The sequence below is a fragment of the Gadus chalcogrammus genome, chromosome 6, assembly GCF_026213295.1.
Source record: "Gadus chalcogrammus isolate NIFS_2021 chromosome 6, NIFS_Gcha_1.0, whole genome shotgun sequence".
NCBI classification, from domain to species: domain Eukaryota; kingdom Metazoa; phylum Chordata; class Actinopteri; order Gadiformes; family Gadidae; genus Gadus; species Gadus chalcogrammus.
The window spans coordinates 19,313,578-19,340,825 of NC_079417.1; the positions used below are offsets into that span (position 1 = coordinate 19,313,578).

Here is a 27,248-nt window from a genome sequence, read left to right on the forward strand (position 1 = left end):
CGCGCCGCGGCAACTCCTGTGCGCGAGCAGTGCGCGCCCCGGCCGTCGTGCCAAGAGGGCTGCCCGCCCCGCCGCCCCGGCAGGGTCACGTGGTCGGACTGAACTCGGCTCCAAAGCGACGTCGCATGCATCACCAGGACAGGCACCAATTTACTTTGCCCTCCTCGTGCGGCTGCCTTTGAGTGTGGAGGATGGGAGTCGGCCATGATGTGAAACCTCATTCCTCTTTTCTTCTCTTCTCTTTTTATTTATATATTTTACTTGAAACTCCTTCCAGGTCCATTTCCTGCGAACTCACCACTAAAATAAGTCACAGTTTGGAATTTATATTTGCGTATATCTATCAGTTTCAGGATAAACTGATCACATATTGTGATGCAGCCTGTCTTCTCTGCAGCCCGCCCCGGTATAGGAGGGTGTAATGGAAAAAGGGTCCCCACTGGAATATTATGGGCGAGACTCGTACCATCACGGAAGAAAGAGGTCGTGACGTGACGGGGTAAACAACACCGAATAGGCCTTAATAAAGTGGGCTATCCATCTATAAAGTGGGTCATTGTAGAGATGTCAACAGTAGACGAGACCTCTGTTTGACCTTACCTCGTCGTAAGGTCAGCATCGTCAGGCCTGACTGCGACTTTTTTCCAATGAGCAGGCCTGCAGCAATCACACAGTGACATAAAAACAATCCATCATCGTAAATATAGCATCTCCAAAGTCCCTCAAATGCTGAAAACAACAGAAGACAAATGTTTTGAGTTAAAACACAAACACGATTTGTATGAAGGTAAGCTGAACCACTTCCAGCTTTGTCTGCATGGAACAGTTTTGTTAAGTTTCAAGGTCTTTTTGCTATAGAACCACTTCAGTGCAGTTAAGGGACGTAATGATGCAATCAGTGTTGAGGCAGCCTTCAAGAGGAGGACGTCATGGAGCAGGTGGAGGTGCCTGTACAGCAGTAGTTGTAGTAGTTAAACGTTGTTTATACTAAGAGGTTTCAAAGTATCTCAATAGAAACAAACTTTTCTCATCAACATGCACTACAGTACACAACAGCGAAGAAATAATATCTTTAACGTTGGATGTTTTTGGATATTGATTTCCTGTCCATGCTAGAGTATGAGATGGAAGCAAATCATCTCATTGATGAGACGATGTGAAGGACACTGAAAAAGCAAGCAGGGAGCTGATGAAACAAACCCTCTTAAGCATCCATGGGAGGGTGTATCCACTTTTAAATGAATCCATCAGTCAGTGGTGCCAAGCACTTTTAAGAGCATTTTTATTTATTGGTTATTAAAATAATCCTCTGCTTGACCTGCTGAGCCAAAACATGACGGGGCAGAAAGAGCAGCTGAAGACAGCTGTGGTGACAGCAGGCCGGGAGAATGAGTGTAAAAAATAATTTACATGCAATTTACATACAACAACACAAACACCGTTGTGTGTGTGGTGTTGTATGTAAATTGCAACAAGACCACTGGATCTTACTGCACCCAACTGGCCACCGTTGAAGAGGGTAGGTCAGCGTTTGAGCAGAGCAATACACATCCAAATGAACAAAAACCAATCAGCACTAATTACTTGTAATAAGCAATTAGATAGACAAGACAATATTCAGCACTTGAACCGGCAATTCAAGGGATAACGATGAGTTACCACAGTCATCAGAGAATAATCATACTGAAATAATGATCTCATTACGCCATTTAACATCTTTTCATATTCCATCAGCAGTGGGCCCCTGTCTCAGTACCACGTTGCCCAACACTGTGGACAAAGAGAGACAAGCCATACAGGGAATCATTTGACACCTTTACTTTTAGTCTTCATTTATTCATGCAACCTTTATTCAATTTGTCAGAGAAAACATTTAACATTTATTTAGAGATTGTACCTGGTCAGCTGCTTTACCTGAGACGAGTGAATGTTTATTCTCTGCACAAGAAAATGCTCTAAATAGCCTCTAACTTAGCCCTGCCCCATATAAACCTCCATTATCTCACCTGGCCTGCTGGGGGTTCCCTGGTTTCAGATGTACCCTAAGCTTGGTATTTTCCCTCAACAACTAGTTTCTGTGTGAATCCCCATTTCAACGAATGGCTCTTAAACCACAAGTGCATAATTGACAAGGATGTGCCGTGAATTGCTCAGAGTTAAACCCCACAAAATAAGATCAGAAAGGCCTGTAATTCAGACGAAAGCTACATCCCTTTCAGCAGCATAATTGCAACCCTACAACTTGTTTCCCAAGCATCAATCAGAGGAATCAGTTCACGGTCCCATATGGCTGCTATGTATATTTTAGAGCATCATAAATATACAATCTCTCTCTCTCTCTCTCTCTCTCTCTCTCTCTCTCTCTCTCTCTCTCTCTCTCTCTCTCTCTCTCTCTCTCTCTCTCTCGCTCTCTCTCTCTCGCTCTCTCTCTCTCTCTCTCTCTTTCCGATCCTCTCTTGTGTTTGTAGTGTGCGTGTAGGTGGCTGCATGTGTGCGTGTGTCTGTGGTAGCCTGCGTTTTTATTTGTGTGTGCACTGCGTGTGTGTGTTTATTTGTGTGTACATTGCGATCATAACGCTCTGTAGATCTAACAGGGGCATTATGTTTTGAGGTTCTGTTGTTAGTTGAAAATGGATGCTGGTGGAGACATGTAGACACCGGAGACACAGCGTTTGATCCAGACTGATGAAACCGTTTTCGTCCGACCTGCACCGTATGGGGCTTGTGGTGCTCTAAATGCATAAACTATTCAGCCCCTGAGGACAGGAGGGACCACAGAGGAAGGGTAGTGTTAATCAATTTCAATTAGCGTCAGCTTGTTTGAGTGGTTTTGCTCATTATAGAAATACATGATGTTCCAGGATGCTGTGCTATAATGTCTAAGGGGTGTGATTCACCCAATTCAAAAACACGGTAGAACACGGCTTATTAATAAGAATGTTAAATTCTGTCCCTGTATCTACATAAAATAGTTTATAGACCCAACAGACTCTGAAATTAGGTAACAGAAATGCTAGTTAGCTTAATCTGGGGTTTTTTATGCAGAAAATACATAACTGTATATACCATTTTACAACGAAGTATATATTTGGTAAAATGTCTCAATCAAAATAGTTTATAAAATGATTTAGATGTGGAAGATGTATTTTTGATTATGAAGTTGAGTTAGACATTTTAGTCACGAACATTAAGATATCTCATGGTGTTGGAGCATGAGGCCATCCAGGTTCATCTCCTTGCTCGAAACTCTCAAAAGAGAAGGAGAGATCGTCACAATATGCAATCCAATAGGCGGGGATGTAGAAAAATATGTCAATTCCTGCCATCTAGTGGCTATACTATGACATTACAATAAAAGTGAAGTGAAAATCATGACATTGAACTACTGAAAATAAAGACAGCTATTTAATGTGCTTATTCCCAATCATATAAACAACAACATCCTTGAAAATAGGAAAGTTTTCCTTTCCTTTTGCCCGGAACCGTAACAACACAAACACGGCAAATCATTTTTCAAGTGTCTAAATCGATCAGGATGTATCCAGTGCAACATTAGTCAGAGCTAAACAGTACAACAATCATTGATCCCCCTACGCCTCCTCCCACAGAGACATGATGTGTGCCAGTTGTCCATTTTGGTCCCAGTGTTGACATAAACCTTCCCAATACCTCGGTCCTATCCAGTTGAATAGTGAGGACCGCATACTGAGGACACATAAGGGCTCACCGAGCGGAGTCTAACCAGGAGGAAGTATGTGGGAGTATCAGAGGGGGAAAATGGTGTTTATGAGGTGGTTCTATCTGCTACTGCTGTGGCCAGCCTCTGTTGTTCTGCTGAGGCCTTCAGTGTTTCAGGAGGTATGTAAAACACACTGGATAGACCATGGTCACGTGAAATACTGCTGATCCCATCTGAAATGATAGAATTGTGTGTGTGTGTGTGTGTGTGTGTGTGTGTGTGTGTGTGTGTGTGTGTGTGTGTGTGTGTGTGTGTGTGTGTGTGTGTGTGTGTGTGTGTGTGTGTGTGTGTGTGTGTGTGTGTGTGTCTGTCTGTCTGTCTGTCTGTCTGTCTGTCTGTCTGTCTGTCTGTCTGTCTGTCTGTCTGTCTGTCTGTCTGTCTGTCTGTCTGTCTGTCTGTCTGTCTGTCTGTCTGTCTGTCTGTCTGTCTGTCTGTCTGTCTGTCTGTCTGTCTGTCTGTCTGTCTGTCTGTCTGTCTGTCTGTCTGTCTGTCTGTCTGTCTGTCTGTCTGTCTGTCTGTCTGTCTGTCTGTCTGTCTGTCTGTCTGTCTGTCTGTCTGTCTGTCTGTCTTTCTGCCTGTCCTTGTGTGTGTCTCTGTGCTATGTTTGTTTCCATGTGTGTTTGTGTGTTTACTGGTTCACAACGAAACATAAAACGTTAAATAGTTCCATTGCTGTCATTAATGCAATGTATCCCAAACATTTTGTCGTTTGTCTGTTTGTTTGTTTGCACTTCAGAGGTCCCGTCCCCAACCCCACCAAACAGCCAGTATTACTCATTCCAGCGCTATGTCCGCTCCATCCAGCATGTATGGTTAGTGTCACTGCAATCAGCCATCCTTTGCACAAATAATCCATTCATTCTTTTTCTTCAATCTATTGAATCAAATCTAGTGTTGTATCTTTTACCGTCGGCTGCCCCTGGTTAACACAGTGAACATTCTCCCCCAGCGGCCCCGGGACAGAGGCGCTGGCCTCGGTCCTCCCCCGTCCGGGACACCACCCACCTGGAGCTGCTCGTGGTGGTGGCGCCCGACGTCCAGCACGCACACAAGCAGGACACAGAGCGCTACATCCTCACCAACCTCAACATCGTACGTCATGCGGCAGAACGTACAGAACGAACAGCAGCTTGTGTTGTGCTGATCTGGGAACAGCATGGGATTTAGGCCTACTCATGCTATTTGAAGGGATTGAATCACTTACAGAGATTGTCTATATGGGATACTAGCGCTACAGACAGAAAGGATGGAAGGATGAGCTGATTCGTTGTTAGGACTTACGCAGCATGATTGTATACATGGGACTAATGCGAAACTAATCTAATAGTGAGGTGAACGTTTGTCCCCAGGCCTCTGAGCTGCTGAGGGACCGGACCCTAGGGGCCAACATGAGGGTGCACCTGGTGCGCATGATCATCCTCTCTGAACCAGAGGTCAGCAGCTCCTACTGTACCTGGACTCTGGACATGTGTCCACAATATTCTCTATCCCTACTTTCCGTCTCCGGCACACAGAGTCCAAGCACGTCTCTCACTCCGTCTGTCCGTTCCTCTGCAGCCCGAGGTCCAGATGTCCTCGGACATCTCCGCTTCTCTGAGGAGCGTGTGCGACTGGGGCCGGAAGATCAACCCCCTCAACGACACCGACTCCCTACACGCCGACCTGCTGCTGTACATCACGCGGTACGGCCCCTCGTCTCGCCACATGCTCACACACCGTCAACAAATGTATGGTAAATAAATGGTAAATGGACTGCCTTTATTTAATGCTGTTCTAACCAGTAGCCACTCAAAGCGCTTTACAATATTGCCTAACATGCACACGTTCATGCACACATTCACCGTCCGACGGCGGAGTCAACCATGCAAGGCGACAGCCAGCTCGTCTGGAGCTGTTTGGGTAAGGCTTGCTCAGGGACAACTCAACACTGAGCTAAGAGGAGCCGGGGATCGAACTGGCAACCTTACTGTTAGCAGGAAACCCGCTCTACCTCCCGGGCCACATGCCGTCCCACAAGGTCCTAGTCACAGGCTGATGTTTTGGGACGTGCGACAGGTACGACCTGGTCCTGCCTGACGGGAACAAGCAGGTGAGGGGCGTTACCCAGCTGGGCGGAGCCTGTTCCAGCGACTGGAGCTGCGTGATCACAGAGGACACAGGCTTTGATCTGGGCATCACCATCGCACACGAAATCAGTCATAGGTATAGAGCATCAGCCTTATGATGGGTTCGAACTAATACTATACAGACACTAATAGATACTATATCGACACTAATAGATACTATAGATACTGATACTAACAATAAAATGTGTTGGAAAGGTGAATGTGTATTTTTCTATAGTTCTTTAAAGAAAAAGTTCACAGATCACATACAGGCTCCTCGTTCTATTTCTTAAGAAAACAAACATTATATGTGATTAATTATGAACAGAGACATAAGCTATTTCATCCAATATATCTTACAATTCTTGACATGGGTCGCCCCAGTTTGAAAGAAATTTTGTCGAAAACGGTAATCCTTACAGTCTGAAGTCTTTCCTGTTTTTCCCTCGCCCCAGTTTTGGGGTGAACCACGACGGTGTGGGGAACACCTGCAGCAGGAGCGGCTTCATGATGGCGTCTGACGGGGGCTACAACAGCGTGGACCTCACCTGGTCCGCCTGCAGCCGGCAGCAGCTGCTGGCCTTCTTCAGGTGCCCGTTTCCTCCCACCCGTCTGCTCGCTCTGGCACAGCTGGGCCCAGAGGCGGCCAGCTGTGCACAGCTCCACATCACACACACTGCTGAGAGGGCTGATGAGCCTCCTCATCTGATCACACGTCCCCTGTAGCAGGACGTGTGATCTGGAATCTGTTCGTTTAGTTCCACCAATGAATATGTGATTTCCCCCTCAAGACATGTTGTGCTGTTTGTAGCTCAGTGTGTGTGCGTGTGTGTTTGTGTGTGTGTGTGTGTGTGTGTGTGTGTGTGTGTGTGTGTGTGTGTGTGTGTGTGTGTGTGTGTGTGTGTGTGTGTGTGTGTGTGTGTGTGTGTGTGTGTGTGTGTGTGTGTATGCGTGCGTGTTTGTGTTCGGATAGTGAATATGTTGTGCACTGTCCTTTCAATTATTTCAGATTATTTTATTTTTCAGTTTGTTACATCAGTTTTATTAGTGTTTAAAATTCTCTTAAATATGGTGACATCTTTCTGTTAGGGAAGGAAAGGCCCAATGTGTGAACGATCCTCCAGCACTGGGAAACTCTCTGCAAGACTGGAAGCCGGGCCTGTACTACGGCGTGGACGACCAGTGTAGGATCGCCTTCGGCAACGGGGCCAGAGCCTGCTCCTTCTCCAACCCTGACCAGGTACACACGGGGCAAGCATGCATTGGAGCCACTGGCTGGCGTTTTCAAACGGGGAAGCCAACCAACACATAGATGGTACTTGGAAAAACACTTGGTTACAATGTATGTCTCCGTGGCTAGCCCCCGTGTCGCGTCCTATCCTGTCACGTCCATGTTGGCGACCAGAGCTCCTGCAAACGCCTGCTGGTTCCTCTGCTGGACGGAACTGAGTGTGGACCGAAGCAGGTAGGCTTATAGCTCTGTCGTTGGTCCACTGTAGCCCTACTACTGAAGAGACCTTTGATAATGTTAATAATGGTGCTGCAGGGCTCTCAAGTCTCACGCATTCGGCGTGAGACACGCGCAATTCAACCCAAGCACACGCTCCCACGCCACACTTCGTATTTCTCACGCAGAGAAATTACCAGGATAACGCCCACCAATTTGGGTCGCTATTTAACAGTGTTACAGGTAGGAATCAAATGGGTTTCCCGTACGTAGGGTAACCAGACGTCCTCTTATTTATACAATCAAATTAAATCTCTTTGTTCTCACCTACAGCACCAGACGCTCTGTAACTTTAACACAAGGGTGTTTTCAAAGTGCTCAATCTTCAGTCCTATTTCCTTTTTTCAGAATCTCATTTAGAAAAACCTCATATTTGAAATACTTTTAACGTCCTGTACTCTGTGTTGCGCCACCAACGTTCCCACCTGGGACATCTAAAGTCCGTCTCCTCTCCTCACTGTACCAGTGGTGCCTGAAGGGCCGCTGCGTGGCCCCCGACGAGCTCAGCTCCTCGGTGGTCCACGGGTCATGGTCCAGCTGGTCCGAGTTCTCCCCCTGCTCCCGCATGTGCGGCGGGGGCGTCAGCCATCGCACACGAGACTGCAACAACCCCAGGTACGGAGGACACAGCCCGGCTGTGAGTCACACCATGAGTCACGCACGAGTCGGTACGCGGTAATCAAAGCCCATTGGACCCAGTCTCCTCCATGTGAAAGAACAGCCTTTGTTGTTGTTGTTGTTGTTGTTGTTGACGTTGATATTTCCCAGACCTGCGTTCGGGGGGAAGGAGTGTGAGGGCCCGGACGTGGAGGCTGACCTCTGTCACCGGCGGCGGGTAGGCTCATGTTCCTGGGGGTTTCTGGCTCTGTTGTTCACAGAGGACATCCACACAATAGGTCAGCATTGTTTGTTTACCCTGCAAATCATTGATCCGTGCAGGCGCCAGGATTCCCTGGTCTTTAGCAGAAGGTCGACCGGTTTGTACAGAAAAGCCTCGTCTGACAGAAACCAGAAGCGCTGACTAATAACTTGGCAACCGCGACACATGTTGCTTGGCAATATCAGTTGCTTGGCAATATCAGTTGCTTGGCAACAACATCTCAAAACGTCCTAGACCGATCTTGAGAGAGAGAGAGAGAGAGAGAGAGAGAGAGAGAGAGAGAGAGAGAGAGAGAGAGAGAGAGAGAGAGAGAGAGAGAGAGAGAGAGAGAGAGAGAGAGAGAGAGAGAGAGAGAGAGAGAGAGAGAGAGAGAGAGAGAGAGAGAGAGAGAGAGATATTTGTTTATGCTGTAACATTGATCGGTCTCAAACCATACATGTTGCAATGACCTTACATTTTGTATTCTCTATCTTCCCCACCCGTACAGCCGTGTGCTGGCACCCAGCTGGGCTTCATGGCCCAGCAGTGCTCCCAGACGGACCCCCAGCCCCTCGCCCTGCTGCCCAACCCTGCCTCCCTCTACACCTGGCTCCCCGCCGTTGGATTCATCACAGGTGGAGCCGCCGTCACTGTCCACATGCTGCCTCTTCCTCAGCACGTACTAGACTCTGTCGCCCTGGTCCAGAGTGCTGTTGTTGGAGCTTCAATACATTTACAGCACATACGATTCTTCTTTGTTGTTCTGTGTGTCTCATCACCAGGGGATGAGCAGTGCCGCCTCATGTGCCAGTCAGAAGGGGAGAACTTCATCGTGAGCCGAGGGTCCCAGTTCACAGACGGAACGCGATGTGAGAGCATCACGCCCGCTCCCTTCGGATCCACGGCGGCTTGTCTCAGAGGAAAGTGTCAGGTAGTCACACTGCAGCGCAGCAATTACCTTCTGTTCTCATGGTGAGGCGGGGCGCTTGTGCGTCATCATGGTTGATGATTCACACCTTTTTGTTTCTCTTGCACCCCCGTGTCCCCTTTTCAAAAAGCTGTTTGGCTGTGATGGAGTGTTGCATTCTGGGAAACTCCATGACGTCTGCGGAGTGTGCGGGGGAGATGGCTCGTCCTGCCGTCTAACTGCTGGCTCGTACAGAGCGGGTCAGGCCAGAGGTAGCGCTGCTGTCTGCTGACTGACAAGGCCGGTTTTTGTACTGTGTCCCTCCCTATATCCACTTCCTTAAGGATGTGTTGGATAGCCTCACTCGCACCCTTATAGGGGTTCCTGTGTCAGCAATTGTGTTCCCGATAACAATTAAAAAGCTAAATACTTTCAACAGTTTCATGCTCCCACTCATTTTAAAGCTTGCTGCTTTGTTTCTGCAGAGTATGTGACCTTTCTTTCACTGCCCGTGAATGCAACGCAGGTGCTTATTGTGAACAGCGCGCCAGTCTTCACCCATATGGGTGAGTACTGGGGCTTTTTGTGGTGATATCAGGGCCTGTAATTGCTGGATGTTTTTATAGGCACACTGCAGGATTCGATCCGGCAACCTCTGGATCAGAAGCTATCACAGCAGAGCATGGAAAACCAAATGACCTCAATGATGCTAATGATGTCGTTCATCTTCCCAGCTGTGATGGTGGGAGATCGCTACGTGGTGTCGGGGACAGGCAAAATGTCACTCAACACCACAAACCCCTCGCCGCTAGATGACGGCCACTTGGAGTTCCTCATCTATTTGACCCCTGACCTTCTGCCCGAGAGGGAGGAGCTGCTTCTTCCAGGGCCAATAGAACAGGAGACTCACATACAGGTATTGGACCACAGATATACGGATCAGAAGATAATAAATAGTTAGACTCAAGACCTGCCTCTGTGTACAGTGTGTCAGCTGAAGCGTATTTTTTTTAAGGAGTTAAACCTTGGACAGACATGCCCACATTTATATGTGAAAGTGATCTTGATAACTGAGGAATCAACCCAAAGTAGAGGTTGAATTAACAAACGCCCAAGGAAGCTGTGGATAAACTAATACTGTGAATCAACACTTAAAAAAATATTTTGCAGGTCTATCGTAAATATGGAAAAGAATATGGGGAGAAAACCAACCCAAACATAAGCTACCGGTTCTACCTGCCAATCAGAAATGAGGATTTGAAGGAAACCAAACCCCTGGGAGAGTGGTCCGTCTCCAAGACCCCCTGCTCTGTCACATGTGGCTCGGGTGAGGTCACATCTGTACCCTGGTGAAGGCACATCCTGCTACTGGTGATGTCACATCCTGTTACCGGTGGAAGTGCTCTTAGAAACTCAAATAATTTAATAAAAAGAAAAAGAGTATTTTACTGAAGAAAAAAGGAAAAGCCTGGTCCTCCTTCAAAATTTCCCATGACCAGAGCATGCTAAACCACGGATAAATCTTACCATTTAAAGATGGATGCAGCTCAGATCCAAGAAGGATTTCAAGAAGGAACCTCGTAAACTGGAATAAAAATTGTAATATTGAAAAAGTATACTGATCAGCTGATCAACACTGATCGTCCAAGCATGGACGTTGCTTGTCATTGTCAAAATAGAATAATTGTCTTGTCTCAAAATACAAAGTTGCACTCGGCTGGTCTTTCCCTCGTATTCGTTTAGTGTCCCCAACCTGCCAACCCGCGTGAGCTTGGAGTCTTGGGAGGAGGGGGCAGAGATGACCCTCTCCAGTAATGTGAATTTGGACTGCAGTGTTCATTTTAAATGCCCAATGTTACACACTGTATCTTTAACCCATAATGCATGGAGCTGATACAGCCCTGGACACGTGCACTACCTGTTCAAATGGTTAATCCTTTCCCCTTGTTCCTGCGTCCCCCAGGCACGCAGCAGAGCTTGTTTGTCTGTGTAGATGAAAGCACCAAGGAGCCTCTAGAGGAGATCCAGTGTGCTCCTCTCCATTCATCTGCACCTCCTCAAACACCCTGCAATCTCCCTGCCTGTCCACCGAGGTCATGATTCCAATAACTCTGCCTATTTATTCACATGTACTTATTTTCTCTCTCTCTCTCCCTCTCCCTCTACCTCTAATCCTTTCTCTTTCTGGCTCACTCTCCCTTACCCCATTTCTCTTGTAAACGGTTGTCTTTCATTGTCTGTGATTGGTTGTCTTGAATTGGATTCCTGCCTTTGTATTTGAAGGGTGTTTTGTACATAGAAGTGCCATGCCTTTATATATCTCCCCCTTTTGTATCGTTCTATATCAGGTATAATGTGATGCATTACAGGTGGGAGGCGGGGACGTTTGGCCCCTGCAGCGCCTCCTGTGGTGGGGGTAGCAGAGTGCGCCCTGTGAGGTGTGTGCGAACACAGGGAGGAGCCGTTGCGGATGTCCCGGTCACTGAATGTCTGTCTGATTCAGCACCACACGCTTCTGAGGCATGCAGCCCTCAACCATGCCCTGCCAGGTAGACATCTATATATATGTATAGATATGTACCTAATTATAGACACACACACGCACACACACACACACACACACACACACACACACACACACACACACACACACACACACACACACACACACACACACACACACACACACACACACACACACACACACACACACAGACAGAGATTGAGAGAGTGGCCCTCTAACCAATGCTTTTACCATCCAATGAAGCATGTTTAGTGATCATTCAAAGCCCTTCCTCCCCAGATGGCTGGTGTCAGAGCCAGGACTCTGCTCGGCGGTGTGTGGGCCAGGGTCGGCCCAGCGGAACGTGTCCTGCGTGCGTCCGGAGGAAGGTCAGGAGGTGGCCGTTGATCATGTCCTCTGTCAGCAGCAGGTCAAGCCCTCGGACCTGGTGCCCTGCGTGGTGGACGTGTGTCCTGTGGGCTGGGACCGAGAGAGGAAGGTACACCACAGGGCCTTCTTCCAAAGCTTGTTCAAAGTGTCTCTTGTGAAGGTCACCTATGGTAATCTAATTATAGCAATTGGATTAGTAATTTTAATTATAGTCAGGTTTTCGAGCTCTACTCCATCCTTGCATGATGAAGATTGGTTTATAAGAACATATTCTGAGTACTACTTCTTTAGTACTGAGTACGGATATGTTGTTATCAATCCTCCCACTATGCATCACTAAAGTCATGTCTGTGTGTTTCTCCTGTCACCCAGGAGGTGAAGGGCTCTGGTTTGATGCCGCGCTCTACCCAGGTTCCTGTGTATGTGTGGAGCCCCGTGGTTGGTCAGTGCTCCAGGAGCTGTGGCAACGGTGAGTTCCGTCCGCCTGAATGTTTGTCTTCATTCACAAAACACCTCTGGTCAAGTCCAAACCACAGCCTTCCGCTTGTGTAGGAACCCAGCCGCTGTGGTTCTCCTGCGTGGACCACCGGACCACACAGGGGGTGCCTGAGCTGCACTGTGAGGGCTCCAGCAAACCGCCACCTTACTTTGAGGTGTGCAACACCGCCCCCTGCCCTCCAGTGTGAGTAACTGCACGTGTTTGTATTTTACAATGGGAATCAATATAAATTAATCACTATTTCAAATGGATCCATTAAATGCACTCAAAAAATCTCAAAACCGAATATATTTAGTTTTTGTAATGTTTAAATCCGATGAAAACCAAGCAAGTGATTAGAGATTATTTGACTATCAAGAATCACAGCCCACAACGTGCTTTGATTGCTGCTGTTTCCATTCTCCAGACAGATTCTTCTAACCCTTGCTCCTATCAATTGTTCTCCTATATCCGTCATTTAAAAATTCTTGAACGTACCTGAGGTTGGCTCTACCTGACCTGACCACCAGGTGGCGCTCCAAGCCAGGTGTTTGCAGTACGACCTGCGGCGGGGGCTTGGCCAACAGGGTGCTGTACTGCACCCGGGCCTCGGACATGGGTGTAGAGGAGGAGATCGTCGAGGACGGGGACTGTGCAGCCTCTACCAGGCCCCCTGCGGTGGTGCCCTGTAACACACACAGCTGCCCTGCAAGGTGTTGTTAATGCGACATGCCCACCAACACACACACACACACACACACACACACACACACACACACACACACACACACACACACACACACACACACACACACACACACACACACACACACACACACACACACACAGCAGTACTCTCGGGGACGTTACCCAGCTCTTCACGCCCGTGAGTCCCTCGGTCCAGGTGGAAGGTGTTGGGTACCCAGTCCTGCTCGGTGACGTGTAACCTGGGCGTGGCCCTCCGGACCGTGACCTGCGTGCAGTTCGTCCACGGCAGGGAGAGCGCCGTCCCCGAGGTGCACTGCCACGCGGCGGTCAGACCTGCCACAACAGTGCCCTGCCTGGTCCAGCTGTGCACCTTCAGGTGGGAGGTCCAGGAGTGGAGCCAGGTACGCCCCCCCTTGTAGCCCACACCTGGTGTCCATGTCTTGTAGATTACAGACGTGGACGTTCAGTCCAATGAGATGACGGTGACTACGGATGAGAATGTATTTTGGATCTTTCGGTGGGGAGCTTTCCATGTGGACCGATGATAGGGTTTTTCTTTTGTGTCCCAGTGCACGGTGTCCTGTGGGTACGGCATCCAGTCCCGTGGGGTGTCCTGCATGGGCCCCTCCAGCCCGGTGCCCCTGACCCCTCTGCTCTGCATGCACATGCCCAAGCCCATTACTATCCGAGGCTGCGACACAGGGGCCTGCCCTGCCCGCTCGAAGCTCACCTCCACCCCTTCAGCCTTCGCCAGCACAGCCGCTACTACCTCAATCGCTGGCCAGGCCCCTCCCAGGACGGAGGATCCTCTCAGTATAGAGGCCCCTCCCAGTGTAGAGGCCCCTCCCAGGACAGAGGCTCCTCCCACTACAGAGGCCCCTCTCATGTCTCTCTCTCCAAGTAGGACGACGGCGCCGCCCAACGCCACCGCTGCACCCGCCGCCACGCAGCTGACCAGTCAGTCGTCCCTCAAACTTAATTCACTTATTCACTCATCATGAGGAGGTTAGCAGAGCGACGGCGTTGGCCGTAGAGGTGACCGTACGCTGGACGTTGTGTTTCATGTGTTCAGGTGTATGCGGGCAGTTACTGCTGGAGGAATCCGGCACGCTGGACTTGCGGCATGCGGTCGGAGGCTGCATCGTGTCCATCGGCCGGCCCCTGGATGAGGTCATCCACATCCATGTAGAGTCTGCGGCGTTGAGTTGCCAAAACAGTACGTGTTGGTCAGAACAGCTCGCTGGTCTATGGGTGCACGAGGAGAACTACTACTTTCATTGTTTATCCAAAGCAGCTTTATGGTGAGGATAAAAGCAATGAAAACACCTGATAAATATCAGGTCAACTACAAAGAAAGTGCCTTAGGACCAACCGAGTCCATAGGATAGAGCAGCTGTTTTGAATGCATGTTGAATTATGAGTGAGTATTATCCTGTGAATTGAACACCCTCTCCTCAAGGGGAATTTGTGCTCTTCTTCGACCGTCTGGCCTTGGTGAAGAAGTGTGGGCATATGCAGGGCCTCGAGCTGACCACCAGGGGCAATGTGCTGCTGCTGCGGCAGATCCTGATGAGCGTCGGGAAAGGAGCTCTGCTCTCGTACACCTCCCGCAAGAACACCAAGCGGAGCCACCACCAGGGTACGCTAGTGAGCAGCTTACTAATTCTGTCCGACGTGCTTGTATCTGAATATGAGAAGGTGTTCATTCAGGAGTTCAGTGGAGGGAAGATTCGCTTTACGGTGTTTGGATAGGTTTCATGAGATATCCCACTTCTGGAGGCTCCCACTAGCTTCAAGTTCAATGCAATGTGTGGCCGATTAGATAAGAAACGATATACCAAACACACACTAACATAAACACGGAGGCACACACACAGGGGCGTTTCTAGGTTTCTGAAACATCCGGGGCTTAGCCCAAGAGGGAATAGAACAGTGCGCGTGCGGCAAATTTTGTTGTATACTTTATTGCGCATGCATTTTTTTTCATAATGCTTTACCTAAATAAACAAAATAGGCAGGTAATTATAGCTTTGAATAGCTACCTGACTGCTGCTTATCCCCAGACATCTAAAGTTCCATTCAAGTTATTTCAGAGTAAAATTAATACAAGTGAGACAGACCTTACATTACCTATATCAGGTGTGTCAAACTCATTTTCACAAAGGGCCACTCTATGATGAAATGATAATCATACTAAGGGCCGACATGGAGTTTGCTGACATGCTTTCTTTTTAATCCAAAATGTAAAAACAACATATCTATGGTTATATTGTATACAACCTGCGTACAGGGTCATATAGGCTAGGTTTCATTTCAACATTTTGGGGGACAAATTATAGGTGGGGGGTATGGGGGTGCTCCCCCAGAAATGTTTGAGCGTCAAACACTTAATTTCCTGCATTCTGGTGGATTTTTATTCATCTATCTGTGCCTTTTCTGCATCATTTTATAGTGGAAATATTTTTTTTTCTGTGAAGGAAAAGACAACATTCAGTGTTCCTAAAGAAATAACTATTATGGAATATAATGCAGTAAGGCTCTCAGGCATCCTGGATTTTTCAAAACTTTCTGCAAATTGAAAACATATCACATGTTTTGGGTGTTTCTTTTTCAGAGAATCATGAATCAGCACCCGTGTTAACTATTTATGACACTTAACATTGGTAATGAAATGACAGCCAGCATTGGAATTGAAAAGGGCAGCAGCTAGTTAGTTAGCTAAATTGTAACTTAAGGCAAAAGTTGGAAACAAATCATGTTAGCATTCATCCTTAGACACTTGACACAATCAGTCATCAATATTGGCATGCTATATAGCCTCATAGATTGGCCTATTTACAGACCACAAAAAACTGATATATTTTCTTCAATGCAAGTTCATAAATACATGGCTTAAAATCTTGAGCAGCAGAACAGAAATTCCTAGCAGTAAGCTACGCAAGAGTCCTAACAAATGGGGGCATGTGCGACGTGTGGATATAGCACAGGCTCTGCATGCAGCAAAAAATAAAAAATAAAAAATAAATTATATATATATATTTTTTTTTTTCTTTTTTTAACAAAAAAGATTCGGGGCTAATCAAATTAGATCCGGGGCTTTAGCCCCGAATAAAACAGCCTGGTGACGCCACTGCACACACACACACACACACACGTTTCAATGCAAAGTGTGACCATAAGAGATGCTGCCCCATTTATATTAATACATATATAATATACATATCCGCTGGGTCTCTCCCACAGACTGTGACGTCCAGCTGTTCTCCTCCAGCGGGGTCTTCCAGAACCCCACAACGTCCAGCACTAACCACACCTGCCGGGTGCTCATCAACGGACCACCCTCGGCGAAGATCCAGATCCAGGCCCTTAACATCAGCCCTCAGCTCCTCGCCAGCGACACCCAGACCACCTACATCACGGTACCTCCTGCTGGGTCTCCTAAACGGGAGTCTCCTGAAGTTAGAGGGCCTCGCCCGGTCATGTGGATCGTCAGATGAAAGCGATTGTTATTAGTGGTGGAGTTTATGGACCTCTGAACCCCTGATCATGTTTTAATTTCCATCCCTGTTGTTTGCTGTCGTCCTCAGATCCAGGACATTAACGTACTGAGGACCACCGTGTTTAAGGGTCCTCAGCTCTTCCTCTGGCGTTCCTCAGGGAACATGGCCGAGGTGGAGTTCAACGGAGACTATCTGCACACCACAGGAAGCTTCAAGGCCGAATATACGTTTGTGTGACTTTTATACCAGCTGTGAAGAAAAACAATAGTTTTTTGTGTATTTTTGGAGCTTTAAATTTCTCAATACTTCAAGTTTTGTGACTTGCAACATAAGAGGGTACTTGTGAGAGATTCAATGAACGGATCGGTTATTTTTTTATGACCACGCACATTTCTTCAACATTTATTGCTTAATGTCAGAAGCAAAACAATCTCATGTTACATTCAGAAGCACAGTCTGTTCAGCACTGAAATAGTCAATCTATTTTCTGCACAGAAAAACAACAATAAGTAATCTATATATATATTTATCTGTTACCTCTGTTTTATTAACACTCAATCTAAATATAAATATCAATAAGAAAATAAGCTCTATTGTCATCATCTTTTTCTATAATTAACGCAGTGCATTTTTGCGGGTGTGAATGGGGGGTAATAGAACCGTAGACCCCCTCCATAACAAAGTGCCCTGGTTTCACCCTCCTCAGGGGAAACACTTCACTCTTCCCTGCAGTCCCCATACCCCGTTCCCACCAGCGGCAGCAGGTCTAGAAGTTAACTCCGTCTTACAGTAAAGAGTAGGGACACCGGGGTCCACCACCACCGGGGGTCCTGTGACCCCCTCCCTGTGAAGTCTCTAGGTCGCAGGGGCCTCCAGCAGGTCCCTCATGTCCAGGAGGGCCTTCTCCACGGCCCGACCGTACTTGGCGGCGTGGGTCTCCTCGCAGCTGTTGAAGGCGGTGATGGCCACGTTGATGTGCTCCTCCATGGGGTTGTAGCACACGCCGTAGCCGTCGGGCACCATGGGGCCGAAGCACATCACGCAGTCCGTCTTGGAGCCCACCTGATGGGGACACAGGGGTCAGATGTCATGGGGTCTACGTCCGTTTAGGCTCTAGCTGCAGCTGATTCAATAGCATGTCCCTGGACACACTATTGTACATTAAGATTAGTTTCAGGTCAGTTTAAATAAAAGTTGATTATGAGGATCATCATGATCTTCATCATAAGGAGCAGCAGCATTATTATTATAAATATAAGTTTGCATTTCCTTAGCCTCATAGCATAATTGCCTAAGTCATATTTTAAGGTTTATCTTGTATTTAGCATAAAAAATGCCTGGTGATTATGGAATGAAAAAAGCAATCTGATTGGCTTAGGATGTAGCCAATGAGACACAGTGAATCAGCAGCGTTAGGAGAGTAGAGTTGGGTTAGATATTACAAAATGGCCAAAATAAGACTTACGATATGCGTTTGAACATAATGTCAGCCATTGTTTTGGGTGGGCATCCTGCTTAAGACAGTAGGGTTGAAGTTGATCTGGGAGGTTTCTCAATCCAGAATAAGTGCACAGACACACCATCATCGAGACATCATTAGACATTCGTGTCTTCCCATCTGAGGACCTTTCTGGCTAAATCCAGGGGAGCTTCCAGCCACAAGACAGCTGATCCTGCCAGTGGCTGGCTAGACACACATCTCCAATCTCAAATGAAACGTGAAGAGCAAGCAGCAGTATCACCCACCTGACTGGTGGACAGTTGACAATGCTGAGCCACAGCGTAGGAGGTGTCCATGAAAATCTCTGGCATGGAGGTGAGGTCCTCGATAGCCTGCAGCCTCAGCCCAAGAAGGTGGCGGTCAATGGCTAGACCGTAGATTGCCTGATCAAAAACACGTAAAACAAGCACTGTAACGTCAACTCAGTGACTCGAAACGTGGACATTGGTGTCAGACCAAGGCCTTACTTCTTTGGTCGTCTGCCGGTGGGTCTGAACTGCTTGGTGCATCAAGGCGATCTTCTCTGGGTTCTGTTGAGAAGCAGGAGAAGGGGTCATTGAATGGAAGAGGGAGGGAGGGAGGGACTGGATTTGGTCTGAACATCCAGGTACTAAAACAGTTTGTGTTGCTCTACCCCACCTGTTTGTCTGGATCATCCATGGCCATCACAAACTTGGACAAATCCATCGTCGTCGACCTGATGGCATCCGTTCTCCCGTATTTAAACATTCGTAAGGAAGCACTCTCATAGGTGGAGCCGCACATGTTATACATTCTGCAATCAAACAAAAAGAGTGTGACATTGGTAGATGATGTTTGTAGAACATACAACCATAGACAGTGATACTGTTGTAGAAAGAGGTTCAGAACACTGCTTTACTCTCACCTAAAGTAGGCTAGTTGAAGCGCCAGCTGTACAAACGCATCAGGACTCAGCTTGTGTTGTTTTGGTACGTTTTGTCCAAAATGTGAAAACACGAGAACCTTCACATCCAGGTCATGGACCATCCTACCAGAGGAAAGAAGACTTTAATGAGGAGATTCAGGGAGATGACGAATTAACCAACTCATTCCTGCGACCAACTCATTCCAAATGTCCACATACTTGGACCAAAACCCACCACACACATGTTAACATACTGGGACCATAACATGTGACACACATTTTAACATACTGCAACTATAACATGTGAACCCCACATACATGCTCACATACTTGGTCCACAAAACACCACACACAGGTTCACGTACTACAACTATAAAGCCTTCAAGTACATGTTCATGTTCTGCTTGGCGTTCTCGATGTCCCTCTTGACCTCGGGGGTGATGTTGAAGCGCAGCTTGAGGGGCATGGAGAGGGGCACCATGGGGGAACGCAGCGTGTCCGGCTGCTGCCTGGGGACGAAGACCGCACCCAAATGGGTTAAAATCACGCTATTGGAAAATCTCCAGAGACTTCTGCAGTGGTAACGGGATAAAAGGGCTAATGCTTGAAACATAATGACTCACATGTACTGAACAACGTAGTCGATGAGGAAGACGATGGGCGGGCCTTCAGCGGGGGAGTGCTCGTAGACCAGGCCACATGTTCCGTCCTCCCCCACGATAAACTGGGATGGTATTCACAAACGCACGCAAGTAAGTATTTGTTATTATACACTTATTATACTTATTATAATACACAGTTACAAAGTGCTGCACATTCACACCTACTAACGCCAATGAATAAAAAGAACAACGTAGTAACAAAGCACAATGAGACAGAACAAATTCAAACAACCCAGAACTAAGGTTATTAAGTATTAGTCTGTGGTCGGAGCAGGGGATGGATGAGAGGTGAAGAGCTTAACAAGGTGGGCAAGGTCATGCAAGGCGAAGGCTGGCGTTTTTGAACCTGCTGTAAGTGACCGAGAGCAGCTTGACTGACGAATGCAAAAAGCGAATCACAATTACCTAAATAAAAGTGTTTATCAATAGTTCACATCCGTAGGAGACAGGATAATTCAGATTGTAGCAATATAGGAAACGACAGAACGAAATATTCTGTTCAAAGACGATTACTAGATTCTTAGCAATAGAATGGATATGCAAGTGAAATGGACACATAATGCATTAAATCCAATGTAAAATAATAAATAGGTTGTTGATGAAATAAATAGACCTACAATGTTTATGATTTAGCAGATGAATGCTGTAGGTAAAATTTAAAAGCTATATTTGAGTCTAATTTGTAAGAAATAACACAGCCACCTGTTAGCCATTATTCTGTGAAATGCTCTGTGGAATATATGTTCTGGTTGACTGTGCAGTAGGGATGGGCAAAACTATTATTTTCCAGGAATCAGTTCTTTCAGTTCACTTCTATCACGATTCGTTCAATTTGATTCGTTTGTTTGATTCGTTCGTTAAGTCAGATGGTCTGTTATGTCATTTGGCAGGGAATCAGAAATTATGGAATAAATGTTAATCACCAATTCACCATGCATGTAGCCTACTACTTTTTAATGTTCTTGCAAAATAACCCATGTTAAGTGTAAATAATAAGCATATATAAAGCACATACGTGCCTTTTTATCATAAATATCCTTAATACATAATGGGGTGCAGAATTAAATGGCGTCATCCAAGTTTCGCTATGAAGCAGTGAAGCACGTAAGCAAGCAGCAGCAGCACCATTGTGCGAATTCCCTACTTGACCAAACGAAAACGTTATGGTAGTAAAAACAATACTTTATTAAAGCAAGCAATTCTGATGTAGAACAAAATAAAAAATAAAAATAAAGTGCTTGCATGATATTGAAGCCTCCAGCGATCTTTAGTTAACTTGTGTGGTGGTGCCATATCATTTGTTTACCCATGGGCCATGGCAACGCGATTGCTACCTGCTGTAGTATCTCATTGGCTGAATCGTTGAGAACGTTTTAGACTCAATCAATATAAGGTTGCGGGGAGATGAAGCTCTGTTCGTTTGTGGATTTTATTTACATGACCATATTTTTGTTATATGTTTGAAAACAAAAAAATCAGTTCTTGTTTTGGGATTCAGTTTTCGTCGTTCATCTTCGGGATTCGTTTGTCTGACCGAATCGTTCGCGACCGACCCATCACTACTGTGCAGGCCTATTTAAGAGCCAATCTAGATCTCACACCGCTTCCAGCTCATTCCTGACCAATCAGGGCATCTCTTCCCTGATAATGATCCCTGATTATCTTTCCTCCATCCATATACTCCGGCCCGAAACTCCAGCCCTACACCACGGCCATATACTCTAGCCCTACACTCTAGCCCTACACTCCAGCCCAACACTCCATCCCTATGCGCCAGCCCGCAGACAGAGCTTTGTGTGAATATTATTACCCCAGCACCTTCCACTGAATGTCATTCTGAGGTGAGCCTGTTGCTGACCTGCAGTGTCTTGTCGAACCAGCGGTTGCCGCTGTTCCAGCGCGCCCCCCCGCCGTGCAGCATCTGGGCTGCCACCCGGCTCTGGTACAGCTCGTCAGACACGCGGGGCATGGGCGCATCCAGACACACGCTGAAGATGCTCTTCTGGATGGCGCGCACCGACTCCTTGTTCGTCTTGTCTGCAGTGGACAGCCGGTACAAAGGATCAGCCATTGGGCTGTGGTTATTGCATACTACAATAATACTTTTTAAGAGCTTTTCTAATATAATCGGTCACATAATGTGCACACTTATTTTATGTTGTTCGTCCTCTCACTTAATAATATTTCCTAGTATTGTTTAGCATCTTATCGTAGCTAGCTTTGATTTATACGGGGAATGGGTTAACTGAGCGAGCACTTGGTTCTATGAACATCCTTACTGTACCGACAGCAATATATTGTTGCTCTTTCTTCTGACAAATGTAATTATTGTAAGCCACTTCGGATACAAGTGTCTGCTCAATGCCCTAAATGTAGATGTCAATGTAGTCGTTTGTGGAATAGGGTAGTTATTTGCGCTTCATAGATCATCCTTACAGTGCTTCTGAAATGTGCGACCTTGCTAATGGTGCTAAGGGTGCTAACGGTGTTATTTGATGTAAATTAACTCCACACTCTTTGTCTTTCTGAGCGCACAACAGTGAAGAATTAAAAAGTTCATTGCAGAGAGAGAGGCGTTGGTCTGCGGTCTACCCCTACGATAAGCTTCAGGCGGTAGCAGGATTTGAAAAAGAGAAAAGCAGGGTACAGTTTTAACCGCGGCCGTATCTAGGACACAAACGCAAGAAGGCATCAATCACGGGCGCCACAGAGTTCAATCGCTTCCATATTTCAGTCAAACACCTGTACGGCTCGTCCCAAGGTACCACCCCCCCACCCCTCATCCCCACCCCTAGCCCAGCCTCACCCTTCATGAGGTTGTTGTAGGCCTTGCCCCAGGTGTTGCGGTGCTGAGACGTCAGGATGCCGATCGGCTCCTTGTTGGTCTGCAGGGAGGAGTTCCAGATCTTCTCCAGCTGCATGTAGATCTGGTCCTCTGTCAGCGGGGAGCCATCGCTGTTGTACACGTCCAGCACGAAGAACTGAGGGGGGTCGCAGTCATTGTGACGTCATACAACGGCTCTTCTTCATCTCAGATAGAGCTCATAATAATCCACACGCCAGATAGGATCTGTGTGGACGTTGTTTTGTTTGGGGGAGCAGGAGGGACTAGAGGACAGGCTGTTTGACCCCCAGCTGGGAGTTTCTGGGTTTATACCAGTCTGTCTGGGGTCTTGCTGTAGCCCTGACCAGGATGCCCAACCACTACCTGCTTATTCTGTATATGATTATGTACAGTGGTAAGAATAAGTTTATGCACCCATGCTAAAGTTGAGGAAAAGAGGAATAAAAAAAATCATCTTTTGGTAATTGATCTTAATACCTTAACAAAACAAATATGGAAGGAAGGAAAAATACAACCTTTTAATTAAAAAAACAGGGTGGATAAGTATAGGAACCCCAATGTTAAATTCCCATAGAGGCAGGCAGATTTTTATTTTTAAATGCCATTTATTTCATGGATCGAGGATATCATGTATCCTGATAAAGTCACCTAGGCCTTTGGAATTAAAATAGCCACACATCATCACATACCCTTCACCATACCTAGAGATGGCATGGTTCTTTTCAGTTAGCCTAGCTATTAGTTAGCCAAAGGATTTCTCAATGCAAATCAAACCAGCTAATAGGCTAACTGAAATAAAACCATGCCAAACTCTAGGTATGGTGAAGGGTATGTGATGATGTTGGGCTATTTTTTTATTCCTCGTTTTAGTCTACTTTAGCATGGGTGCATAAACTTATTCTTACCACTGTATAATGTATCTTAAACCAATAGATCATGTCAGTCGGATGGATCAAAGCATTGCCAGATTCCCAAATGTTACATTTATTAAGAATAATAAGGAGAACAGCAGCATTTGGTGTACCTGGAAGTTGTGCACCACGGTGATGTGTGTGGGCGGGGAGGACTTCCCACTGCTGTGGTTGGCGACCGTGTCTCTCTTTGGTCCGGGGATCCGGCAGGATGAGAGGATCTGGTAGTACTGGTCCATGCACAGAGGCTTCCCACTCAGGTACTCCAGGGGCAAGGTATCGCTGGGACACAGACCCTCACGTTATTCAGGGCTCATGTTGGGCACCAGTGTGTGTTGGGTGTATTTATGTCTATGTTTTTGGTTGTAATACATACCTGTCAATCATCTTTTTGAACTGCAAGATGCCAGTAATCAATTTTGCAGCAAACCTACCAAAGATTAAATAATTAATAAATATTATTATACTTCATAAATATATATATAAGCCAGAAAGAAAGACAGAGAGAGACAGGGGAACATCTTCAATAATGAATGAGCTGGGCATCATATTATAAGATTCATATTAATAATATGTAAGTATTAGTTGCTAATGGTATATTCAAGGTGGAAATCAGAGACCGACTTGCTGGCGTTTAATATGCCCTGTGTTGTGTTGCTATGCTGTGCCACATTGTTCACAGCATATCCCACCGGTCAGAGTGGTCAGAAAAAGCCCAGCCATGTTTACCAGCTGTGAAAGCGCTGAAAATAGCCGGCGAGAGGAACAGGATTAGTCTGCGTGAAGGTTGACGCGCAGGTCCAGCTGATTCACAACCCTGGAGCATGAATCACACCCAACGTAAACAGCGCCTCTCTGGCCCTCTGCTCTCAGCCAGCCCTCGTCGTTACCTCTCGGCACAGCGGCCGCTCAGAGCGCCTCTCTCAAGGGCAGCAAATTTGCAAACAAAAGTGCGTGTGCTCATGCCTTTTGTAGTGCCGTTCCGAACTACGGTGAAAAGCCACCTTCCCTCCCGGCTGAAAGAGGGCTGAGTTCACCACACCTTTCTTGTTCAACCGCGGTCACGATCATCGTTTAGAAACCAAAGTAAATCTTTCAGGAGGGAATCAACCAGAATCTCAAATCGTATAATGTCAGTTTTGAATGCAATTTAAATTAAATATGATTAATTATTCAGTGTTAAAACGGTTATTTGTGATTGATGTAGTGATTGTGTGTGTGGGCGTGCGTGTGCGTGTGTGTGGGTTTGGTTGACAGTCTGTTTCCATTCAATCCACTAATAGCTAGGACTAGCTCTATAGATTGTTACCGCCACCATATCTGGGTCTAATTTGTCCAATCATCTCTTTATTCATTAATTCATTCATTAGGCCATTAAATCAATTCTGTCTATAATCTTAATCAAATGTGAAATAATAATTCAGAATTATTAAAATAACATTAAAATGATAGTGTTCCTCCTACACCTACTACCTGGCCTCAACCCAGTTAAAATACAATGGCTTTGGGTTTTTGTGGTGGTGACAGGAGCCCTGCTGGTATAGGGGTCCCTCACCTCATCTGCCCCTGGCGGTCGCGGTACTGCATGCGGGGAAGCACCACCCCAGGGCTGGTGTACACGGCCACCGGCATGCGGCAGTCCAGATAGGCAGACTGCATCCACCACTCTGAGAGCTGGGGACCGTTACACACAATGAACACACTTTTTGCAAGGCCTCCAGATCTCTGGTACTACTATCTTCTGTCTTGTAGTTTTTTATATTTCCTTGAATAAATTAATTTTCAGTGAATTCAGATGAGTTAGTAATCATGTGAAAAAATACATGGTGGTGGGCTTGATGGGGAATCAAACCCAGAACCCTTCCCTGATGTTCCTTGTGTAGATCAACACAACACACACACACACACACACACACACACACACACACACACACACACACACACACACACACACACACACACACACACACACACACACACACACACACACACACACACACACACACTTATCAAATGTATATTAAAAAATCATTAAAAAAAATCCTTTTGCAGAAAACAACCAACAACAGAACAGGAAATATCAAACCTGAATTCGTAGCGTATTCACAAACATACAAACTGTTTCAGATTCTAGTGAACGCAAATGGGTTCCAATATTGTTTGGGGGTTTCAAATAACACAACACACACACACACACACACACACACACACACACACACACACACACACACACACACACACACACACACACACACACACACACACACACACACACACACACACACACACACACACACACTACACCCACCCAATTCTCCGTCTTCCTGGCCCTGCGCTCCAGGCTCTTCTGCAGCCTCTCCCCCACTCCTCCCTGGAGGAAGTCGGCCACCAGTTGGCGCGTGTGCTCCAGCTCCTCCTCGCTGACGATGGGCTCCAGCATGGCCAGGTAGCGCTCGCATGTCTGCTTGAGCGGCGGCACGGGCAGCCTGGGCAGGTCCTCCTGGGTCACCACTGACCTCTCTGGGATGTGGTGGACCCCCACCGGTCTGAGCCGGCGCGCTGGATGCCCCCCCAGGCCCGGCCGCAGCTGTGATAGATAACAGACGGGGGGGGGGAAATGGGATGAGTGGGGCTGCAGCAAAGGGTTTGTTTTTAGGGTTGATTATTCTGTCGGTTCTTTTTATGCGTCTACTTCATAGAGCTTTGGAAATGGACCAGATCACCCACGATCAAACATCACTTTTTATTTTTTTTGTGATCTGAAACTGAGAAAAACTCATTTTGTCAAATGTCTGTGTTACCATTGATTGCTATATTTCAAAGAATTGTTTATCAAGGTTCTAAATAAATAAATTGTCTTCTCACTTCTTACTTTTCACTGTAATATGATTCATAAAATAATTTGACTTTTTGCCATCATTGTTTGGCTATGTAGTTTGAAGATGTACGTCCTGATATATTACCAAGTCACCTTACAAAAGGCAGGTTCCTGTTCTTCTACTCAAACTGTCCACAAATTGTTGGCTCCTATCATCTGCAGGCCCATCGATAATATCCGAGGCTTAAGCTCACTAATGGGATAGAAGGGTGCCCTAAATACGCGTTATGAATCATTGGCATTACTTTATACGGGCATAATCTACCCCCGATTGCGGCATGCTGACATAAACACAACTGAAGGCCTAGCAGTCAGCTGAAGGCCTCTTGTTTGTTCTGTCAATAAATACAACGTTTAACCGGACCGTAGCATTCATCCACATGCGCTTCAGAAACTCAGCAGTCTGGATGCTGGTCAGGGCATACACCCAATGTGGATCTGACAGCAGTCTTGAACATACTATCGCATTGCTATTCGGGCTATGTGTTCTGTGGCAACGATCACAGGGGGTGACAGAGTACCCGAGTGCAGAAGTCTTCAATCGGCCGATACATTAATCGATACATGGGTGAAATGTGTGTGTAGCCTACTGTGCAGGGCTCCTCCCCCTTTTAACCTCGGATCCTCATAACAAACCCCCTCCTGCTACTAACACTGCTAGGGCAAATAAACGAACCAACCGCCTCAAACATTCACGGCGTGTTCACTTACCGCAGCGCGAACAAAATGTCCCAACATGTCTTCAAAAGGACGCACTTAGGAGGTGGGTCTCGTGTGCATGTTCTGAAGCCCCGGCTGACATGTCTCAAGGACGACCGAGCAGAAGTATCAACACCAGGGTTGTGTCCTGTCTCCGCCCCCTGAGGAAG

The 27,248-nt window shown here is 46.7% G+C and overlaps 2 protein-coding genes across 2 annotated transcripts; one reads left to right on the forward strand and one right to left on the reverse strand.

The window, feature by feature from the left end:
- The first annotated feature begins 4,544 nt into the window (after window positions 1-4,544).
- On the forward strand, window positions 4,545-17,473 carry adamts13 (ADAM metallopeptidase with thrombospondin type 1 motif, 13). Its single transcript, XM_056593279.1, has 28 exons — window positions 4,545-4,551; window positions 4,689-4,831; window positions 5,089-5,172; window positions 5,297-5,421; window positions 5,795-5,941; window positions 6,300-6,434; window positions 6,934-7,084; window positions 7,205-7,309; window positions 7,818-7,966; window positions 8,120-8,186; window positions 8,719-8,845; window positions 8,993-9,141; window positions 9,269-9,389; window positions 9,603-9,683; window positions 9,852-10,033; window positions 10,288-10,444; window positions 11,081-11,210; window positions 11,487-11,666; window positions 11,921-12,119; window positions 12,383-12,479; window positions 12,563-12,692; window positions 13,019-13,201; window positions 13,393-13,597; window positions 13,766-14,153; window positions 14,269-14,412; window positions 14,656-14,835; window positions 16,440-16,615; window positions 16,784-17,473. The coding sequence occupies exons 1-28, from the start codon at window positions 4,545-4,547 to the stop codon at window positions 16,931-16,933; spliced, it is 4,092 nt and encodes a 1,363-aa protein (XP_056449254.1). The 3' UTR covers window positions 16,934-17,473.
- zgc:154046 (Carnitine O-acetyltransferase-like) lies at window positions 15,141-27,248 on the reverse strand. The gene is made up of 14 exons (XM_056591914.1): window positions 27,091-27,248; window positions 25,810-26,088; window positions 25,057-25,175; window positions 23,878-23,931; window positions 23,615-23,783; window positions 22,552-22,726; window positions 21,604-21,782; window positions 19,707-19,807; window positions 19,473-19,592; window positions 19,084-19,206; window positions 18,837-18,972; window positions 18,665-18,727; window positions 18,443-18,580; window positions 15,141-17,758 (listed from the first exon to the last, which is right to left on the reverse strand). The coding sequence occupies exons 1-14, from the start codon at window positions 27,115-27,117 to the stop codon at window positions 17,552-17,554; spliced, it is 1,890 nt and encodes a 629-aa protein (XP_056447889.1). The 5' UTR covers window positions 27,118-27,248; the 3' UTR covers window positions 15,141-17,551.